This window comes from Eubalaena glacialis, chromosome 11 (assembly GCF_028564815.1).
Source record: "Eubalaena glacialis isolate mEubGla1 chromosome 11, mEubGla1.1.hap2.+ XY, whole genome shotgun sequence".
Classification (NCBI taxonomy): Eukaryota; Metazoa; Chordata; class Mammalia; order Artiodactyla; family Balaenidae; genus Eubalaena; species Eubalaena glacialis.
Genome location: NC_083726.1, coordinates 25,617,357 through 25,639,798, shown reverse-complemented (window position 1 = coordinate 25,639,798; position 22,442 = coordinate 25,617,357). Strand labels below are relative to the sequence as shown.

The following is a 22,442-nucleotide window of genomic DNA, read 5'->3' as shown; positions in this document are numbered from 1 at the left end:
ACATTCATCATAGCATGGCACAGTACAATCAGCCAGAGTTAACTAGTGGAGAGTTTGACAAAGCAAAAAAAAAAAAAAAAAAAACCAAACAAACCCAAAACAAAAAAAAAAGATTCACAAAAGTCTAATGTTTTTGGAAAACAATGCCATCAATCTGTCTCAAGATTTGAGTTCATCTAATATTTAGTCAAAGGTCCATGCAGTTGTGGTTAGTCTTCTCACCCTTAAGAGTGAGTGGCCTATAGATTTCGTTAAGATTTCGTTAATTGTGCATTTCCTATAATCTGGAAACACCAGCTGCATCTGTAACCAGTGCTAGATTTAGTAAATGTAATACTGTCACCAGCCTAACCAGAGCAGGTATTAGAACTGAACTATATAATTGATTGATCCACCTGAGAAAGTTCTCAGGTCTCTCCTTCAGCATAATACTGTTTGCTGTTAAACTAAGTACCATCTGATCTGCTAATTCGTGACAAAAAGCATTAAAGATCTTCAGACTCTGGGATTTTGGTCGATTTCTTGTGCAGAAATTCCAATGAAAATGCTGTTGGAGAAACAGGTCTTGATTCCGGAATATGCTCCATTCTGTATTTTTCGATGTATGGTGCAGCTACTTCCCAAACCTGAAATGCAAGAACAAAACAAAGTCAAAGTGTTGACAACATTGTTTTCACATGCCATTAAACATCAACTTCATGTGAAGTCAAAACATTATCTCAACCTGACTAGATAACACAGCAGCTGTTTGCTTGCTTTTATTATAAGCCATTTGACACATGATCTGTCAATGAGTCTTTGGTTGCTTTAACAGCTTTTAAAATACAAAGTCCAAAACGTTTCTAAAGTTACCATGAAGGTTTTCAGCTGCTTACTCTTCTAAAGCAAAACCAGCCAGGAAACAAACGAAACCTAGAGAATTCAGTGTGGATGGAATTAAGGAAAGTTGCTCAAGGATGGGACTGTGTGTTTTCTACGGCAAGCCTTAAATGATAAGAGGCAGTGGATTTCCTCTTTGCTCTCTTTCCATGCCACATGCCCTCTGTTCTCTGGAGGCTTGCTACTCAGAACGTGGCCCCGGACCAGCAGCGTCAGCATCGCTTGGGACAAGTCAGAATGTCAGCCCCACTGCAGACCTACTGAATCCCAACCTGCATTTTAACAAGATCCCCTAGAAATTCACGTGCACTTTACAGTTGGAGAAGCACTGTTTCACGGCCTTGTTTAGTGTTTACCTCCACCCACCAACCTATTCCCTTTCAAGCATAACATCTTCTCAAACTAAAGTCCGGCTTTTGGTTTATATTATAGCTGCTTTTTATCTGGTTGCCGCTGACAGGGAAGGAGCATTTCCTATTCTTTTGTATTACCTTAGAAAATGTATTCTTTCAAAAGCTAACCTCCTTGAAAAGATATCTGCACCCCCAGGTTCACTGCACTATTTACAATAGCCAAGGCACGGAAGAAACCTGTGTCCATCAATGGATGAATGATACAGAAATTGTGAGATACACACACACACACACATACACACATATACTGGAATTTTATTCAGCCATAAAAAAAGATGGAACTCTTGCCATTTGCAACAACATGGATGGATCTTGAGGGCATCATGTTAAGTGAAATAAGTCAGACAGAGAAAGACAAATATCGTACGATCTCACTTATATGTGGAATCTAAAAAAAAAAAAAAAAAGAGCTCATAGATGCAGAGAACAGATCGGTGGTTGCCAGAGGCGGGGGTTGGGGGGAGTGGGTGGAGGGGGTCAGAAGGTAAAAAATTCCACTTATAAAGTAAACAAATCCTGGAGATGTCATGTACAGCTTGGTGACTATAGTTAATAATACTGCACTGTATATTTGAAAGTTGCTAAGAGAATAGATCTTAAAAGTTCTTACCACGAGAAGAAAATGGTAACTACGTGTGGTAGTGCATGGTAACTAGACGTACTGTGGTGACCATTTTGCAATATATACAAATGTCAAATCATTATATTGCAAACTAATATAATGATATATGTCAATCATATTTCAATTAAAAAAAAGTCTGAGCTCTCACACACCTCTCTTGTAGCACCAAAGTTGGCAGCAAGCAAGGGAATTCCCCTCAAAGGGTACAGGGAACACTTAGAAATGACAGGGGTGAAGGTCAAAGGAAACAAATTGTTCCCCAAGAGCAGCGCAATGGTTCCAGGGGAAAATCAAGCAATTCTAGGGAACACGATACCTACAAATTAAAGGCTTAAAGAACTTTAAAACTATGTTTTAAAAACGAGTCCGCATTCTAGGCATCTGTCCCTATCAGATGCGTCTGCAGTCAATGTAGCCAGAGGGAAGAAGCAATAAAGAGACCCAGTATCTCACCCAGTGTGATGGGGCAGGACACACCAGTGCACTAGACACATCCAGATCCCTTGGAATAAAAACTCGGGAAATTTATTTTCTCTTCAGGTCTATGCAGTCACTGAACCAGGTGGTGGTGGTGGTGATAGCATTACAGAAAGAGAATGTATTCTTAATGAGAGAACCTTCTTGATGGGGAGGAATCCATGAACCTTTCATCTCATTTTCTCCCCACAAATACTTGTCCCCAAATTCCATTTAAAATTCATTCCAGCTTCTAATCCTTAGATAGTCCATGTTTGGGTGCAACATGGGACACTTAAGAGTGTATCGAATAGTTTCTTAGTGACCTTGAAAGTTGCATGAGTACCTTTTGGTTCACTTCCAAGGAACAGCCAGGAAGCAAAAGAATATGAATGTTTCTCCACTCTCCACTCCCACTTTGCTTTCCCACAACGACCCCAAACTAAGAACTAAGCCAAGTAGCCAATTTACCTTCTGCTCTATGAGCAGTCTGTGCGCTGCCTCGATGTCCGGGGCCATGAAGCGATCTTTTATCCAGGGCCTGCAGAGACAGCACATCAAACCGTGAGCCAACGTTAACTGCTGCCAGGGTTCTAAAACAGTGTCACTTTCCAGGAATCTGTTTGACTTTACCTTACAACTGAGCGCACCAGGTCATAGACCTTCTCCAGTGGAGTGGTAGTTTTCAAAGGGCGTAGAAACTCTATCCCTTGGCAGGCTGCAAGAAGCTCGATGGCCAGCACTGAAACAAGGAAGGATGAGGGGATGGCTGATTAGAGTCTGACTTCATGCTTGAGGGATATAAATCCCATGCAAGCTGATGGCCATCGCCAGCCAACTAACAGATGGTTGGTTCTCCCAGTCTATGGGTAGAATGAAGATCCCTTGGTATTTGGTTACCATCTTAAATGTGCTTTTCTAACCCCTTGGCTGCATCTTTAATGGTGAGAAGGGGAGGACTATCCAGGTAAATCAGCTTTCCCCTTCTCCCCTCAGCTGATCAAGATGGATGACCTGTTTCCTATTTCCACCTTTGTGTAAATTTTAATTTGTTTTCAGTCTTGCTGTTCCCTATAGCCTGAAATACCTGGCAGATAGACTTTCATCAAAGGACTGAAGGCACCAGTGAATGAGCAGATGAGTCTTTGGTTGCCCTGGAACTAATTCTCCAATGTCTGTTTCAAACCTTCAAACTTAAAGGCTCCCAAATCCACTAAAACTGAAATTCTAGCCATTGGCATCTTGCCAACTTTAAGTTTCTTGATAAAACAATCTTTACACTGTCTTTTCCTAGCTATGAACGCTTGAGGAATGTACCATACCTTGAGATCCACTCCGAATATTGAAATCTAAATCTCTCTGCATTTGATACAGTCTAATGAAGAATTTTTTATAGAAATATAATTCAAAATTAAACCACTTTGGGTTCTGTTATTTGCCAAGAAGATAATTTAGAAGCTTAGAGGCCACTTAAGTGGTCTCTTGATCAGGTCACTTAAGTGGTTAACCAAAATGGAGTATTAAAAACATTTGACTTCTTGTCTTAAAATTTATAAAGCACATTCCGAACTCTGGTGAGTACAGACAGGTCACGATGGGAGAGGATGAAGTTACAGAATCCATTAGGACCTGGAAGAAACTTCACATCTTCTAGTCCAGTCCCCTCACTTTACACGTAAGGAACTGGAAACTTTGAGAAGTAAAGCATCTTATTAAATAAGTGCTTATGCTTATTTCATAGAGCTGGAGCTCAAGATCAGAACTGGCTAATCTTCCTGATTTGCCCTCACCCACATGACACAAACCTGGCCTCTTGGAGAAATGTGAGTAGGAAAATGGCAGATTATGCTAGTGCATGTAGCAGACAGCTTCTTAGGTGGGTTTGCAAGATAAATGTGAAACATGTCAGGAAAACCTTGAGTAACCATCTCTCAGCATTCTGTTAACTGCTCTTTGTTGCTATTCACAACCATAAGTTCTCCCTGATGCCATCAGATGGGATTTAAAAACCACACACTTCACTGATACAGATGCAAAGGGTTCAGTGTATCTTGATTTACCCGGATTTTTAAAAATACGATTCTCATTTATTTTGAAATAAGCTGATATTCAGTGGCCTAATAACCACCTTCGCCCTTCCCTTCCAAAAATTTAAATACACTTAAAATATCCTAAGAATCATGGGAACACCTTCTAGTTTCTCATGAATATTTTCTTCACCTTAACAGAGTATGAGTCACATGAACTAAAATGATCCTGAGCAAATAAGTAATAGTTCTACTTAGATATATTGCAAGGACGTTCTTAAAGTTTTCAGAACTGATGCTATTCATTTTATCGACATCTGAGGCTAATGTATACCTGTGTCCCTTTCACTAAGAAAAGACTGCTTCTCCTGACCTTACATCCCCTTCCTTCCCACCTCCCCACCATCCCCTGTCCTTGACTGATGTCCGTGCTTGAGCTTCAGACTCCCTCTCACTCCAGATCGTTTTTGGACTGAAGCGGGGCATGCGGATCTTAGCTCCCCAGCCAGGGGGATGAACCCACGCCGCCTGCAGTGGAAGCGCCCAGTCTTAACCCCTGGACCTCCAGGGAAGTCCCCACACTGGGTTTTTTAAGCTGCTCCCTTTGAAAAGTTTTCCCTCCTTCCTCCAGTGGGCTGGTAACATTTCAGGTCTTCTTTTCCCCTGAGTGCAACCGCCTCTCTGTTCCTGGTATTCTTCTCACCTGACCTCCTGCAGCCGTCAGCTGCCTCCACGTAGAGAACTGCCCTTCATCATCCATCCCAGTTCTTTCCTGAGTGTGGGCATCTGTACATCATTGCGACGCATCCCAGAACAATTTATTTTGTGCACACACATCCCCTTTCCTTATTAAATACTGCTCTCCTCTTCCCAATTCGCTGGCCCTATTCGTTTCAGGTCTTAATCTTAAATACTCCTTTGGAAATGCCTTTTCTCATCCCTTCAGACTAGGTCAGGTTCAGTTATAGCCTCCTATAACTCAATTCTTTAGTCAGAATTTTGTTAAGTGCTACAAAGAGTTGCCAAGTTGTTGTTCAATGTCTTCCTCTTTAGGTAGACTCTAATTTCCAAGAGGGCAGAGAATACCTCATTCACCATTTAATCCACTGTGCTCAGTGATACATGCCTTTCCACCCAAACCAGGCCGGATAGGGAGGAGAAGGGAGTGATAGTAAAGGGTACCAGGTTTCTTTCTGGGATGATAAACATGTTCTAGAGTTGATTGTGGTGTTGACTCACAACTCTGAGTATATTCACAACTCTACTAAAACCCACTGAATTGTACAATTTAGATGGGTGAATTGTATGGTATATGAATTATATGTCGACAGAGCTGTTACCAAAAAAAGAATACTCAACTCTCTCACATTTATCTTAAAATAGTGGTATTCTTTTGTCAGCCAATTGCTTCCAATACAGTTGCAAAAATTTAGGAATTTAGAGAACAATGCCTAAAGGAAGGCAGTTTCTCTTTAAGAAACCAAACAAGCGGTGATTAAGAAGGCTGGAAGAGGTTGACTCAACAGGGCTCCACCTATGAACTCTCTTTGCTGAAAAGGCTGGATCTAAATCTTGTCAAGTCTTTAGGACCAACGGCAACACACAAGAAATGATGAGACAGACAACAAAAGTACCACCACGAGGAAGCTCACAGGTAAATCCAGAATGTCAGTCTCTGTCAGAAAACTGACGTGGTTTTTTAACTAGTCAATGGCATGAATTAAAAAAAAAGGGAGAGGGGACTCTTGTAGTTGAGATAATTTGGGAAACTTTGAATATGTACGCGATGATACCAAGACTTATTGTTGATTTTTGTTGGATGTGATAATGGCATCACGGTGGATAAGAAAGTGTTTGTATTTGAGAGAGAAAGTATGCCGGAAGAAAACACGACAACAGGGATTTGCTTGAAAATAATTTGGGAAAAGTAAAAAAAAAAAAAAAAAAAAAATGAAGCAAATGTGTTAACTGTTGAATTAGAGTGAGGCATATGAAGGTTCCTGGTACTAATCTCTCCACTTCTGAATATGCTTTAAAATTTTCATATAAAAATAAAAAAAGCCAGCTGATGAACTGGCTTAGCCAGCAGGTGTGGTTCTTAATCTTCACCGCGCATCAGAACCACCTGGAGGGCTTGCTAAACCCGGCTGGCTCTGCTCTCTTTCCTAGGGTCTCCGATTCAGCAGGTCTGGGACAGGCCCTGCGCTCCCAGGTGATGCTGATACTGCCGGCGGGGACCCCACTCTGAGGACCACTGGCGTCTGGTTTCTCAGGGAGGCCTGCGTCCCGGCCCGGCTGGGGTTACCTTGCTCCACGTGCTCAATGACCCTGAGGGCTTTCCTTGCTGCCCATCCTCCCATGGAGACATGGTCCTCCGTGGCAGCACTGGTGGAGAGAGAGTCCACGGACGAGGGGTGGCATAGAGCCTTGTTCTCAGAAACTGCAAGAGGCCAGAGAAGTTAAGTTAGGGACATACGTACGTTCCTAATAGAAAAATTGCCGAAATGACACATGGCTTCCCAAAGTGCTCCTCAGTGTGGGATACCCTCTCCAGGAGCTCTTGGTCGTTATCAAAGCACCAGATGGTCCAAAGTTACTTTGGGAAAAGGAAGAAGGTTGGGTTTTTTCTTTTTTTCCCCAAAGTGAGAAGGACTCTAAACCTCTAGTGAGTTCTGAGATAAGACCGGGATGGGAACCCTCATATTACAAAGCCAAGTTGAAAACACTAGAAGCATTTAGCATGACAGGGAGACTTGGGGTAAAAAAGGTGATGGTCATTTCCAGGTATTGGAGGACAATCTGGTTATGTCACCAGAGGAGGCGGGATCAGAATTCAGGCGTGGCGTTTGGGGATTGAGGCTGGACCCACAGATCTTCAGCGAGAGAAGATTTACAGTTGAGACTGTTCAATGATGACGTAAGTGGATGTATTGGGTGTAAGCAAGGGCTTGATGACTGTGGGGATGTCTTGGGGAGGTGGGGGGAAGTCTAGAGTTGGCCTAGGTTGCTGTCTCTCAAACTTTATCGTGCAAATGAATCACTGGGTCTTGTTAAAAGTGCAAATGTTGAGTTTTAGATGGGGACTGATAGTCTGCTGTTCTAACAAATTGCCGGTGATGGCTGTATTTTTGGCCAGAGGACCACACCTTAAGTAGCAAGAACCTAGATTACAGAGTTCCTTCTCCCCAGCTTCAGAAGCTGGGAAAGGTCAAATGCAAAGAGTTTTTTCCCCTCTTTTTTTGAACTTTGAGAGCAGCTCTGAGTGAAGCTGCAGTTCTTTTCTACGCTGTAGGGGATCCTGAGATAATATACTATAAACTATGGTGATCCACTCATCCTGGTTTGCCCAGAACTTTCGGGTTTCAGCACTGCGAGTCCTGGGCCCCTGAACCTGCTATGTGGATCACCTGGTTTGGTGGGGCTTGTTCAGAAACATAACTTACAAGTGGCCAAAAAAAGAAAACCACCAGTTTTATTACAATGAAAGCAAGCTGAGCAACTTCAGATGACAGCTAGGGCAGCTAAACACATTCAAACGAGGCTTCCCAAATTCATAACGCTTCTCTGAAAATCAATTACCACCCCCCATGTTAATGTGAGAAGTTGCTGCCCCTTAGAGGGATATTTTAGTAAGGAGGTAAGTGAGTAAATAGAAAATACTGGACAGAAAATGAACTCAGTGGCTCTTTGTTGGCTGTGTTGAGTCTTAGTGTGAGACTTAACTGAGGAAGGGGTGAGTAGTAATAGTAACAACAACTAATATTAATTTAGTGCTCATGGCACTCCAGGCACAGTTCTAAGGCATTCCACGCATTCATTAATTTAATCCTCAAAACAGCCCCGTTGGGTAAATTTATCACCCCCATTTTACACAGGAGTAAACTGAGGGTCAACAGGATTAAGAAACTTGCTCCATATCATGCTGCTGGTAAATGGGCAGAGCTGGGATTCGGACCCAGAGTGCTCTTATGCTCTTATGAACCACTATGCTATCCTGCCTCTTGGGTACGTTTGCCAGAAAAAATACCGGATGCCCAGTTAAATTAGAATTTCAGATTAAAAAGACAAATAATTTTTTAGTACCAGATAATATGCTGAATAATTCAAAGTTAACTGGGCAGCCTGCATTTCTATTTGTTAAATTTGGCAACCATATTTTAGGATTAAGTATTGATTAAAAAGAGATCCTCATTAATTGAAGTGAGAGCACAGATTTGCAAGCCAAAATGCCTGGGTCTGAATTCTGCTTTACTTCTTACTAGCTGTGCAATATTGAGTAGGTCACTTAACTTCTTGGATCTTCAAGTATTCATCTTTGAAATGGAGGAAATAATAGTACCTGCCTCTTGGTATTGTTTGACGATTGAGTAAATATAAGTGAAGCCCTTTGCACTTCCTTTGTGCCAGGCTCTATTCCGATGTTACTTCTCTGTCCCTTACAGTCTCGAGTCAGAAATCTGCTATATTAAAGCTCAATTTTCATAGAGGGCATCTTGCTTCTTATAAGCATTTTTGCATGTTGTAATCACATCCTTATGTTTTTAGTGGTTGGTATGTCTTACGGAATGTATCCAAACTTTAATCATCTGGATCAGTTCAAGTTTCACCAGTAGCTATAAACATCTTTTGCCTTTTTCCTTCTGATAATCTTCAAATTGAGATTAGTGAAAAAACTACAAAGATGAAGTTCACATGTGATGTCACATTGCTTCCTACAGAGAAATCGTGGAAACCTCCTTATTTACAACCTCATTAGTGTGTTATTATGTTTCAGTATAATGTTGCCTAGGTTTTATATTTTTTTCTCTAACCCTGTTGCATTTGTATTGAGGATGCACATGGAGGTGGTGAAAACGTTAGCTCTCAAAGACAAAACGTGACACTTTTAGGTAAAATGGAAAGGCCTTTAGGTGGATAGGCTTGCATTCTGGGCAAAGTGCAATGTCCTTACCCAGGGCTGCAGCCGTGCAGTGGGCTATCATGAATCCAGAGTTCAGACCACCTTCAGCCACCAGGAAGGCAGGCAGCTCACTGAGGGAGGGGTTGCAGAGCCTTTCAATTCTTCTTTCACTAATTGCAGCAAGTTCATGGACGCCAATGGCCAAATAGTCCAGGGCCTGAAAGAGTGTCTCAATTCAGTTGGCCTATATTAGAATATGCTTTCAGGGTCAGGAGCAATTCTAAAAAGCTTACTTTGGCTGGATATTCACCATGGAAGTTTCCTCCAGAAACAGTCTCTCCCCTGCTGGCAAAGACCATCTTTCAAAATAGGTTAAGGCTTTCACATAACACTTGGTGATCACTTCAAGTATAACACTTTCCCCAACTGCTCATTTCTAACATTGAGGTGGTAGCCCTTGTACAAAGGTAGGGTGGAGAGAAGGAGAGTCTTTCCACAGGCAGGTGTTGACATGAAGGGGTACAAAGGTAAACAAAACAAAACAAAAACCTTAAAGATGATTGTGTCCACCCAATTGGGGGGTCAAAGAAACATGAAGCATGAAATGATGTTTTCTCTTGGGATGAGAGATCCTCAAGCACCATAACATTACTAATCTGGTGGTCAGTACTTGCCCTCAAGAAGTTTATAACCTGAAACTAAGAACAGAGATCAGGACACCAGTTTAAAAGCAAATTCTGTTTCTTCAATGGGCACTGCGAGCTTGTGCTCCATCGAAGAACCTGCTGAATGGAAGATTTTGCTGATGAGCAACCACCAAATTGTTGGAACAATCAATTCTGGGAAAACTTTCAAACCTTCTACTCACTGATCCTGTGCCAGTGTTCACAGCAAATGGCGACCGAGAGGTCATTGCAAACCCACTTAAGTCAGTGGCAACTTCGGACTCACCGAACATTAATACTCTCAGGGATCATTCCACTCCATCATGTATTTTACTTAAGTCAACAGGAACCCTGACAAAGGCAGCAAAAGACTTTCCAAAGAGCTAATTTTCACCTACTGGACTAAAGACTATTCACAACCTATTAACTAGGAACTCACTCTGTGTAGGAAAGGTTCTGACTTCCAAAGAGGTAGAGGTGCATGTGTTACTTAACAAGTTTGGAATTACCCTTTTCTGTGCATATAACTGTAAGCCTCTTAGGCCTAGCTCCTGCCCTTTTCCATGGACCCGCGCCCAACGACAGGCCTTAGTCTTCTCTCCATTCTCTGAATCCTTATAGCAAGTGATCTCTGCACCAATTTACAACTTAAACAACATCTATCCTTCTCTAGTTGTTCCAAATTTGTTTGTTGGCTACTAGGTTATAGCAATTAGAAGTTAACTCCTATAATATCCAGCAACTATGTAATAGATGGTCTATATATGCAACAGAAGATTGAGAAAAATATTCTTTCGGGTAACACCAGTATTGCTGGAAAACTCCCAAATATTAGCCAACTGGAAATTCATCAACAATTAAGAATCTTTCTCTGAGAAAGTAAAGGATTTTCGGCTGAAATTTTTGCTGAGGCAAGTGGTGGGGGAAGAATTTAGCAGGGAATGATCCTCCCTCCCTTGGCCAGTAATTTAATGGTATTTTTGTTTATTTGTTTTGCTTTTTATTACTCCATAAGATACCCTTTCAAGTCTAAATTATGTAAGTGTAGAATGGATACCTCTGCTCTACCATGCAAGAAATAAGAGATGAGACAAGAATGCATAGAGTTCATGAAAACTACTTCTCCATTTGGGGGTGGATGGTGTTGAGGAGGGTTAATGAGTTGAGGGGTATTTAGCTTGGGTCTGACTTAACTGTAAAACAACCTGAGAGGACATAAAACGCACATCCTGAAGTAAGCTTGTCAGAGGAGCCACATTGAAAAGGTCTAGTGAGAAACCTTATACAGCTGCTCTCTGCTAGCCCGGGCTGTGCAAGGCTTTTAGGGCTACTTTCTCCAATGTTAAGAACTGAGGCAGATGTGGGGTAGGAGAAATAGATTCCTAAGGGGTTGGATGGTCTTCAAAGGCAGTATTGTCTCTGTGAAGACTTTGCCTGTGTGCCTCCTGACCGATCACATCGGCTTCTGGGGGAACTAAGCCATCACAGAACCTTCCATAGCAAAAACAAGATGATGCTGAGATACCCACACTGTGAAGGAAAAGAAGGGCTCCATCCTTGAGAGACGGAAGCATTGTCACTCTTCTTTGTACAAATATGGGAACACTGATTTGAGTAAACTCCATGTCAGAAATAAACTCAGGATGAGGAAAGCCATAACTCTTTGATCAATACTTAGGTAAGTGTTAAAAGGTTGTCTCTGTTTAGTGCACCATGGTATCACTAGTCCTAGGAAGGCTCACATAAATGCCATCCTACCGAGGGTCTCTACAATCACACTTGTGATGTAGATCTTCATCCTTCTACCAACAACCTCAGCAGTGGGTTTTAGGGCAGAGGTCTTCGTGAAACACTGCAGCCAATGTTGGAAATACCCCCTTTAATCTTTCATCTGTCAGTTTGGGAAGCACAGCACGTTAGACTCCGAACCTGAGACTAGGTTCACAGACCTGCCTCTGCCACTTACCAGCTCGACTCTAGAGCAAGGAATTTAACCTCGGAGCCCAAGTACTTAGTCTATGAAACAGACCAATAGAGAGGCTACACAAAACGATCACTTAGATCTTAAAATGACCAGCTGGAATTCTATAATCACAGCTTAGTAAACCATCAAAAGATACAGGATTATCTGTTGCACTGTTAATTTCTGTGGTAATGATGTTCTTCGCAAATGCTATTGTGTCGTTCACCACACCGTGGATCTAAAAGACAAGATCAAATGAGCTAATACATGGAAGACACTGATAATGGTCCCTGTCACATAGTCTGATATTCTTATTAAAATAGCAAGAACATTTAAACTGCGATTTATTCTTATTGTAGAGCTAATTTGGCAATTCTTCCCCATAGACGTTTTCAGTCTAGCTAAGCTAGAACAGAACTTGCTGAGAACAAGGAAAAGAGGGTATTTATGCTAGGGAGGACTCTTTAGTACCCTACAGATTGGAACTTGGTACAACCTGAAATATTGTTTCACTCTTGAGATGCATGTTAGTCCGTCACTTAACTAATTGCCATTTGCAAATGAGTTGGAACATCTGCAATATAGGTTGCCTCATGCCAACCTAGTTCATCTGCATTTTATATTTAAAGTTACGACTCACAGATTCATTTATAATGGTTTATGTCTGCCTATTAAATGCAGATAAGATCTAACCATGGATATGCCCTTGAATTGTGGTTAGATTTTCCCGTGAACATTCCTGGCAGGCTGGTTCTAGTTCTATCTAACAGGTAGAGCCAGTAAAACTCCATTAACTGGTTAGGATGATGCTATTACTAAGAATTTTTTAAAGTTAGGGCACTAAACCAAAACAACAAGCTCTCCGTCGGACTTCTCTCCCCGGGGGTTGAGCAAAGTAATTCAAAGGGAAACAAGCAGCTTACCATATAGAACAGAAACTTTACGATAATTGGAAAGTGGAAGTATTACATATACATCATTTTTAATAGAGGCAGTAAAGAAATCTGGATTACCACTGACCATTACATGACTTTCTAACACCTTCCTCTCTTTCTGTTCCCCACCCCGACAAACTGGGGGAAAGAATAGAAACTTGTTGGCTTTTTTGTTTACCTGTGGACAGCAGCGCAAGGTGTAAGCATCCTGAACACGATCACAGAACCTGTGACTTTCTGTGGAAAAGATACAGGGATGGCAGGGGGCATGTTAGCAGTTCTTTCCAATTATTTCCAAAAGCAAATAAGCTCACTCACATAGGCACGCCCAGACCTGCTATTTCAGATGGGTGGTGATCTGAGTCCAAGAGGGACCGAAACCGAAAAGCGACTTCAACTTGCCCACGATGAGGGCGAACAGCGTGAATGTCTAGAATTGATGAAAGAGGAAAAGTCTGAGCAATTCTTATATTGAATGAACTACCATCGCTGGCACAGAACCATCCACTGTGCTGACACAGCCCTCAAAAGTACAGGGGTCCTTAACCATCACTCAGGATTAGAAACGTAACTCCAAAAGCAAGATTTTCCTTATGGACTTTATTCTTTCTACTTTAAATATCTGAGGGCAAACTATGTGTTGAGATCTCTGGGAATTCAACTCAAGACACTGGGCCTACCCTAAAAAGGTTTAGGCTCATAATGGAAGGGAGCTCAATAGTGGCCTAATTTAGCTAAGTCATTTTTAGACAGTTTTTTTGGTCCTACTACGTAAAAGAGTAGGGAGCCTTTCCAAGTCATTACTTTCTAGAAAAGCTACCACTTCTACAGTTTTTCTCTCCCAATTTTCAAATGGGGATCAGCACTAATCCTACTCTAGTTCTCAAATCCTGCCCATAGATTCTTAAGACAACATGTAGTTTGATGGGAGTCAGAGCTGGTGATCCGGGGCAGGTCACTTAACCCTCTGGGTCAGCATTTGTCTGTGAAACATGGTCGTTTCAAGGGTCAAGTGTGGTGTAACTTAGATGAAGCTGCAGCAGTCCTACGAAGGCACAGGCACTTGGATTTTCTTCTTCCCTACCATCTACCCCCACCACTCCCGCGTCTGAACACCTTGACCAGCCTCCCCCCACCCCCTGCACCCGAGCTCTGCCTGAATGAATAGCAAACCAACGGAAGAGCCATGCTGACCAGTATCGAAGGCTTTGGTGGTGCCCTTCAACACCTCAAGGGTCAAGGACGCCACTATGTCAGCCTGCCGAGCAATGGCACTGGCTCTCTCCACAGCTTCACAGCCCAGGGAGGTGATCATCTGCGTCCCGTTGATGAGCGCCAGACCCTTTGTGGAAGGGGAGAGAAGTTTCCTAACGCTGTTTGTTGTAACAAGTGTATGTGCAAGTTGATTTCATATCTTTTGCTTTCATAAGAGAAAAGTTAGCCTGTCAGCTGAATGATGTTGATCCATGGTTTCTAAAGTGCAGGGCAGTAATGCTTATTTAAGTATGCAAGGATGAAGTGCCATCATATGTGAAATCATTAGTATAAATCTAGCAAATGGAATAGCTGTTAAGTATCCCCGTCATTAAGGCAGCAGTGGTGCTCCAATGTAGATGGCATATCAAATCTTTAGCTCTTAATTATGCTGCATTTCTTCTTCAACTTCTCATCATTATAGACAAGCCACCTCGAAAAATTTCTGGTCCGAGACTCTTGGTTTAGAGCATCCCAAGGGATGTTGGCTTACAGCATCTCTTAGGGGTCCTTAGAGATCCCGATTTGAAGTTTAAGTTCTTCTGTAAGAGAACCCCTAGGCATCTGTGGCCTGAAGAGTCTTTTCAGTGCTTATGGCAGAGCCCTTTCTTCAGTGCCCAACTTAAGCAAACATGGAAGCTATGTTTATTTTAAGAAACCAGTGAGGCTGATATTAAGACTGAAAATAGCTATTAAGTAAAGACTTGTTAAAATGAACAAATTTTCCTTGAGTCTCCTTACCTCTTTTGGCTTCAAAACAATTGGTTTCAATCCATGAGCTGCCAGGACCTGTAGAATGATTTAAAGGGTGAAAATGGGTATCAAATGAAATACCAGCGTGTTTCTAATTTCATGTGGAATCCAATAAAAGATTTTTTAAGCCCAAAGGTCTGTCTTATAAAAGATTAGACCTACGTGAATTGGTTCTGTTTATCTTCGCTGGTCTATTCTCTAGTTCCGTTCTTTAGTCTGCAAGCAGACTTAGCTTTCGAGTAATTTTTGTACCTACATCAGGGGCTAGTGTCTACAAAATCAGCCCTGAATGTTGGTTTCCAGGTCCTTTGCATTCAGTTTCCACTTTAGTGATTCACTTTTTTTTTTTTTTACTGCTGCTTCCTGAGCAGATGCACATCCAGATGCAGGTGCGCGAAGGCTGAGCTCCAAACTCTGTCCACACTCCCTGGCCTCCAGAGCCAAAAAAGTCCTAAACCTAAGTCCTTGACCTAAAAAGTCCTCCACCCTCGTCCTACTTGTCTGAACACTAGCAGAACCTCCGAGCAGGGCTTCTCACTTGTATGGCAAATGTGTGAGCACCAGTGAAGAGGGCCTTATGGGCCCAAGAGATGGACACAGAATCCTGAGGGGAAATGGGCAGAATGATCTTCCCCTGAAATAAAAGAAGTGAAAGCAATCACTAGGCTAAGGTCCCTCTAGGGAAGAAGGAAGACACAGAGGCAGGACCACTGACTGTCAATTTCACAAGCTTATTAGAATATCTATCACATGATTAACTCTGTCCCAGGAGTGGGGCTGAGGGTAGGAAAAACGGAGACAGACAAGCTCAAGGGCAAACACAGTCATAGTATGTTAAGTGTAACAGGAGGTAGGAAGTGGGTAAGGTTCCGTGGAAAATAATCACATAAGATGCTGGGAGGGCACAAAGGAGGGGCAAAAGGGACTTGACGGGGTGGGCCTGTAGGGAAAAGAACCAGAAGAGCAGAGAGGGAAGTTTCTCAGAGGACTTAATCAGAAGCAGGAACAGAAGAATGGACATGGCTGGTCCCTCTGCCTAGGACACAGGGCACTCCAGCTGCAGGCCACCTCTCGCTTCTGTGAGGTACAATGTTGGTGGGGAAGGATTTGGCTGGGGGGTGTGGATATGACAAGCAAGACTCTTGTAAGCCACTTTAATTTTAGACATCATCCTGAGGACAGTGAGAAGCATTACACGTTTTGGCCAGGACATGCTTGGATTTGCTGTGTGAAGTTGGTTGTGGGAACACTGTACATAGAGAAATAATCAAGATCAGTCTGCATAGAAGGAAGGTGATCTGGAACCCTAACCCCCGAAGGACTATCTGTTCCCTTAACTTCTTCCTCCTTGGTCCTCTGCCCCTTCAGTTACTGTTAGGGGACCTCCCAGAAAGAGATCAGAGACGACACCTCAAACAATTCTTTGGGCTGCTCTGATGAATTTGGAGATGAATGAAGAAAATGTTAAAGCTTTATCAAAAACAAGCCTTTCTGATTGGCCACCAGATGAGAGCTTGGGGGGGAAGGGGGGAGTGGAGCCTCCTTTCCAGAGGTTATAAGTCAGTGCTATGATCCACAGCTCTGTACCTAATAGACCAGCAAGTAAATAAACCTGCAACAACATGTGACCTCCTGGATAGGCACTGGAAATGTTTTAGATGCAGAATAAATTCCCACAATTAACACTGGCTGCTGTACCTTTTTACCAAGGTGATCACCAAGTCCAGAAGGCTGACAGTTGCATATGGAAGCTAAGAGCCTTGCCTAGTTTGACATCTATACTGCGCTAAGGCTGAGCTCCTGACTCTGTCCACACTTCTAAGCTTCAGTTGTCACAGCCATAGAATAGGGATAACAGTGGCTCCCTTGTCGGGCTGCTGTAAGGATGGAGTGCTAGAAAGCATGCAAGTACACCTGGTGTCCAGCCTCGGGAAATTACTGCAGGTGGAAGCTGTTATTAAAATCTTACGTATTTAGCGTCAGCCCAGCCACTCTTCGGAGACCACATCTTCCCTTCCCCAATTAGCCCAAGAGCAAGATGAGAGAGTGGGGAAAGGTCTCCACTGGCACCAACAGTTCCTTTCTCTGGAACATAGGGCAGGCAGGAGGCTGGGAAAGAAGGAGGCACCGGTTACTTCAAGAATACTTCATTCTGGCCATCCTCGCTTTAGGGAAAGACAATTCCTCAAGCACAACTAATGCTTAAGGGACCTGGCTGAACTGCTATAGAAAGAAAAAGGAGAGGGGGAGAAAGAGAGAGAGAAAGGCAGGGAAGAGAGAAAGAAAGGAGGGAAGGAAGGAGGACCCTCCCGGGAGCAAAGCTTTCTCTGTAAGCCACTTTAAGTTTAGACTTTATCCTAAGGACAATGGGAAGCGTTACAGGTTTTAGCCAGGACATGCTCGGATATGCTGTGTGAAGGGGGTGGGAGAAAACTGTACGTAAAGAATTAAGGTCAGACTGCATGGAAGAAAGGTGATCTGGAACCCATACCCCCATAATGACTACCTCTTCCCTTAACTTCTTCCTTCTCCTTGGTCCTCTGCCCCTTTGTTTACTGTTACTGTGCATGTTCTAATCTGACCTAGAAATTTCTAGAAATTCTAGCAATGTATCTTAAAGATGTGGTCAGGAGCTAGCTGTTATTCTTTGCTGCCTTATTTCTAAGAACATAAAGTTTAAAATGATCCAAATAGGAAATTAAGAGACTTTCATAGGACTGATTGGTGTATGTAGCCATTAAAAACTATTGGAGAATGTTTGAAAACATGTAAATGTTTACATTAGAAAAGTAATACAGGGACTTCCCCGGCGGTCCAGTGGTTAAGACTTCACCTTCCAATTCAGGGGGTGCGGGTTCGATCCCTCGTCGGGGAACTAAGATCCCCCATGCCTCACCGCCAAAAAACCAAAACATAAAACAGAAGCAATATTGTAACAAATTCAATAAAGACTTAAAAAAAATAGATTAAAAAAAAGTAATACAAATTGTTCTAGAAAGATAAGGTGCACCACGGTTTTAACAGGGGTTCTCTGGGGAGGTAAAGTCATAGTCAGTTTGCTCTCTTCTCTTCTGCCCAATTCCTGGTCACCCAGTCTGCCACCTCACCAGCACTTATACATGGACGTGTACTGTTTTGGAGGAAATTCCCATTAAGTTACTCAAAAAGGAGGCTACATTTCCAAGGTAAACTCAGACTACGGATAGCAGTTTTTTTCCAACTGCTATGTAATGTCAGTAAGATAAAGCAGTGCCACCCACAGGTCAGCTTCCAGGTCATAGTTCACCCTGGGGAATTCTCAGAACTCTAGGACACAGAGGTACCCTGGGCTCACCCATAAAGCACAGGTTGATTCACGGCTGAAGTTGCACTATCTGGGATTTTAGGCTTATAGTCGGGCAGACTGGGTGGGAGTAGAAATAGGTGTTGAATCACTGCTGGTTGGTTCAGCACAGCCTTGTATACTATATATTGTTCATTCAATTGCTATTCACTGATTGGCATATCACACTTATAGGTCACTTGTGCCTATAGCACAGAAAATCTAGCATGTGTTTTGCTCTATGTGACTGCCCAGTCCTGCTTTTCCTCCCACTCCTTCACCCCAAAGAGTCCCCAAGTTTCCACTGACCTAGAATGTTTATCCTTATTTGTGGGAAGGGACAATGGCCTCCCACGCATGTCAAATCTCATCTCCACACTAGAATTATCCCAAGAAGCAAGCTCCAAAGAGTTGAGCTGCCTCCTATCTTGGCACTAGACAGCTTCCTGATCACAAGCAAGCCTTTCATCTCCACATTTCTCTTCTACCTTTGTAAGAGACTGAATTTCAGTTATTCAAGTCTGGCTATCCCACCCCCTGGGGAGCAGGAAGATTTCAGATTCCCAGGCACCAACCAGAACTACTGAATCGGTCTTTGGGGTGGACACCCAGGAATCGTTATGTTTCCCAGATGATTTGATGCAGCTTCTCTAACCACAGTCAAACACCACTGAATCCAAGGTTCTCTCCAGCCCTGAACTTAAGGCCAGACTTAAGGGGCTTGTTCTAGTCTTAAAGATGCCAAATGCTAAGTGAAGGCTGATAGAGAATGGGTGAAAGTCCACAGGAGTAAGAGTCTCTGCCTCACTCCTACCTTGCACCCCCATCTAGCTAACCTCCTTCTTGCCAAGCTCATTTTCCACTCATCTCCATTAGTTTATGTCTTCTTTTCTCACCAATTTCTCACCACCCCGTCAATCAAGTCTACCTGTGGTACACACACAGCCTCATCGGAGGGTCAGTTGGGTATCTGTTGCATTACCATTAAATACTTCGATAACTTGTTTGAGAGTCTCCAGGGAAATGCCACTGTATCCTTTGGCTAAGACATTGATCCTTAAAGCCAAGAGCATCCGACATCTCTCAGGGATTAGTGGTTTCCCAACACCTACAAAACAGAATTGATGTTTTCTCCAAGAAAAACAAAATCTTTTCCTTCTCCCAGCCGTCTCCATCTCAAATTTCTCTCCACGTCTTGGCTCAGATAGTTGCACTGCTTTCTCTCCTGATTGTCTTGCTTCTTCAAGTCTCATCTTCCAGACAGATATGAGAATCCAGTTTTGCCTTCTCACTTCCCCTTCTTGGAAGCGTCAGTGAACGCCCCGCCCTCCTCAATACCCTTAGAATAGCGTCCGGACTCCTCAGCACAAGCTCTCTTGCAGTCTGATGGGATTCTTGACAGACTTTCCCATCTCACCTCGTCCCGAACTACTACTCCCTGAGTTCCAGCCTTAATTTCGTGTCCCCTGACTGCATCACCCTCTTGGCACAACGGTATTCATGCTCCCATCCCAACCGCATCCTTTCACCTGGCCCATTCCTTTTTCTGAGATTCAGTTGAAAGGTGGTCTTGTCTGATGCTTTCTGCTTCCCCCCTCTCCGCCCTCCGGCAGCAGAATTGGCACCTACTCCTTGGGATCCGCTAGCTTCTGGACGCTGTTAAAGGATGCCTGACACTGTGCTACACAGTCATCCGGGTATTGGTTCCAGGGCCCCCAACCCAACCCCCCTGCAGACACCAAAATCCCCATATGTTCAAGTTCCTTATATAAAGTGATGTAGTACAGTCGGCCCTCAGCATCTGCGGGTTCCTAGTCTGTGGATTCAGCCAACATCCCAGGCTGGTTGAATCTGGGAATGCAGAACCCAGAGATACCGAGGACCGACTGCACTTCATTCAAATCAAACAAGATCTAGCAAGCACTGAATGTTTGGAGTGAGTTACCTGAAGAATGTGAACGTACTAGGTTGACCTGGAGCTCCCTGGAAGAGAAAGAGAAAAAAACCCTCTTAGATACCTCACCGTGAAAATGTTCCCTCAGCTGGGAACATAGTTAAATCTTTGGAGGGACAGAATAGGCATGATGGGGCAATGGAAGAAACCAGCAAGTCTGTGTTTTCTATATCAACTCATGTGTGAGTTAATCCGAGCCTCACCCTCCTTATCTGTAAATTGGGGCAAATGTTAATTATTTCTGTTGTTGAAAGAAATCTCCAAAATGAGAATAGGTGGCATGTGACTGTGTGTGTGTTTGGTGGGGAGGAATCAAACTTACTCTAGTTTACTGACAGGAATTACAGTTCTGGCAAATTTCCCAAAACCTGTAGTAATGCCGTAAACAACTAGAATAAAAACCAGATGTTATACAATTAGACACAGGCGGCATTTTTTAAGCCTATAAAAAGAACTGCATAATACAAAGAGAAAAGGATACCAGTTTTTTCTTTCACGATGCTTTCTATGACTTCCCTGGAGTTCTGCACCTTCTTTTCAGCAGTGGGGGTGAGCTAGGAAAACATTGGTCAGGGCTGAACATGTCAAAGATGTACACGTGCCGCGAAAAAGGTCAGAGGATGTCCTTCCCCTCCCTCCAGCATACCTTGATTTTGTAGTGTCCCTTGCCCAAGCTGACCAGATCCTCTGTGGTCAGGCTGTCCCCATCTAAGGCAATGTACTGCACAAGAGAAGGGAATCTCCGTGAGTGCAAACAGCTTAGTCGCTCAAACAAAAGAGCAGGGAAGCCTGAAGCAGAATTAAGCTCTGACACGTCAGAGATTTTATCACTACTATCAAACACTAAAGTGCTAGTTACAAAGACAGCTTGCTGAAGAGGAGGTTGAAGAAGGAAAATTAGAAGTGGAAAAGCATAATGCCTTTCCCTGTTACACAGAGCTGGATAAAGCCCTGTCCTCACTGATGATGCTTGGTCATAAATTTTGCTAGCCCTCCCCCTCCTTAAATGAGGGGTGGGGGGACTTAATTTTCTTAAAAAAAGGAAGTGGTTTGAAACTTACCTTTTCGGGTTCCCGGTATTTGCTGTATCTGTAGCCAGGTAAAGGAAAATACTGGGTAGTGTGGAAAAGCCCCAGCCCCATCACTGGCAGCAGTAGCCCCCAGAGCAGACCAACAAGCTTGCAGGAAAGGATACAGGTAAACGCCTTCTGGTTGCGATGGAATGAAGTCGGAAGACATGGCATCCCCTTCTATAACTGAAACAAGAGTGCAAGAGAGACCCCTTAGGGATCACAGTGGAGAGCCACTTTTGGCTTTACTGGTAAACCAAGAAAAGGGCTCTTCAATTGCCTTCGAAATTCTACAGAAATGGCTGCTTTAAAACGACTTCTCATGCTTTTAAATTTACAAAGGAGGAGAGCAAAAGGCAGAGATGTAGGTGCCAGGCATGCATGAAAGGGTTTAAATGAAAGTTCAAGATCCAACCCCACCTCCATCCCCATCACCGGCTTTATTTTGTTTTAAATCTGTTGTTTTAATATTTAATATTTTAAACATATTTAATATTTAAATCTATGTGTTTTAATATTTGATAGTTTCGTTAAACAAAATAGATTTAATTTTGTTTTAAATCTATGCTACTGGCCTCCAGTCTGGTGAGGTTCTTTTGAAGGGCAAAGGGATTTTCAAAATGATTCAGTAACTGCAAAAGGCTTCAGCCCTGCGGTCTTGAGTTCAAATCTAGTGTTTGCTACTAGTAAGAAGTCTCCTCCTTTCCCAGTCGGCTGCCTCGTTGTAAAAGGTGGATAAGACTCCTGCCTTCCTCGCAGGGGTGTGCGAGAATCCCGCTCCCGTCCACCCCCCCCCCAATTGGGGAGGACAAGGGACCGTCCCTCCCGAGAATGCCCGGCCGAGTGATTCGCACCCCTCCCCTCCGGCCACTCACCCACTTCCACGAACTCGTTGTCCTCCAGGGCCACCTCCAGCGGGTCCTCGTGGTCCAGCAGGCCCAGGCCCTTGCAGCGGCGCACGAGGAAGCTCACATTGTCCACCGAGGCGAAGCCACCATTGTCTGGCTTGTTCTTGATGTACCTCCGTACGGCCTCCCGGCCCAGCCAGCCCACCGTGAGCTGCGCATCCTGGCAAGGCACCGCCAGCCACTCTCCGCGCACGTGCACCGTATACCTGGGCATGGTCGTCCGCTGGCGACAGTCACCGGGAGGGGAGAGTTTTATCCGGGAATGACTACCGAGGTGTGGTTGATAGGGAGAAGTGGGATGGGCTTTCAAAACACGCCCCC

The 22,442-nt window shown here is 43.5% G+C and overlaps 1 protein-coding gene across 1 annotated transcript; it reads right to left on the bottom strand.

The window, feature by feature from the left end:
- Positions 1 to 485: 485 nt before the first annotated feature.
- On the bottom strand, positions 486 to 22,335 carry HAL (histidine ammonia-lyase). The gene is made up of 20 exons (XM_061205183.1): positions 22,089 to 22,335; positions 21,339 to 21,399; positions 21,205 to 21,232; positions 20,790 to 20,864; positions 20,625 to 20,697; positions 20,466 to 20,532; positions 20,135 to 20,172; positions 19,172 to 19,297; positions 16,837 to 16,976; positions 14,856 to 14,903; positions 14,055 to 14,202; positions 13,195 to 13,290; positions 13,039 to 13,097; positions 12,083 to 12,163; positions 9,591 to 9,656; positions 9,349 to 9,514; positions 6,703 to 6,837; positions 3,004 to 3,112; positions 2,842 to 2,911; positions 486 to 626 (listed from the first exon to the last, which is right to left on the bottom strand). Exons 1-20 carry the CDS (start codon positions 22,333 to 22,335, stop codon positions 486 to 488), a joined length of 1,974 nt encoding a protein of 657 aa, XP_061061166.1.
- Positions 22,336 to 22,442: the final 107 nt, after the last annotated feature.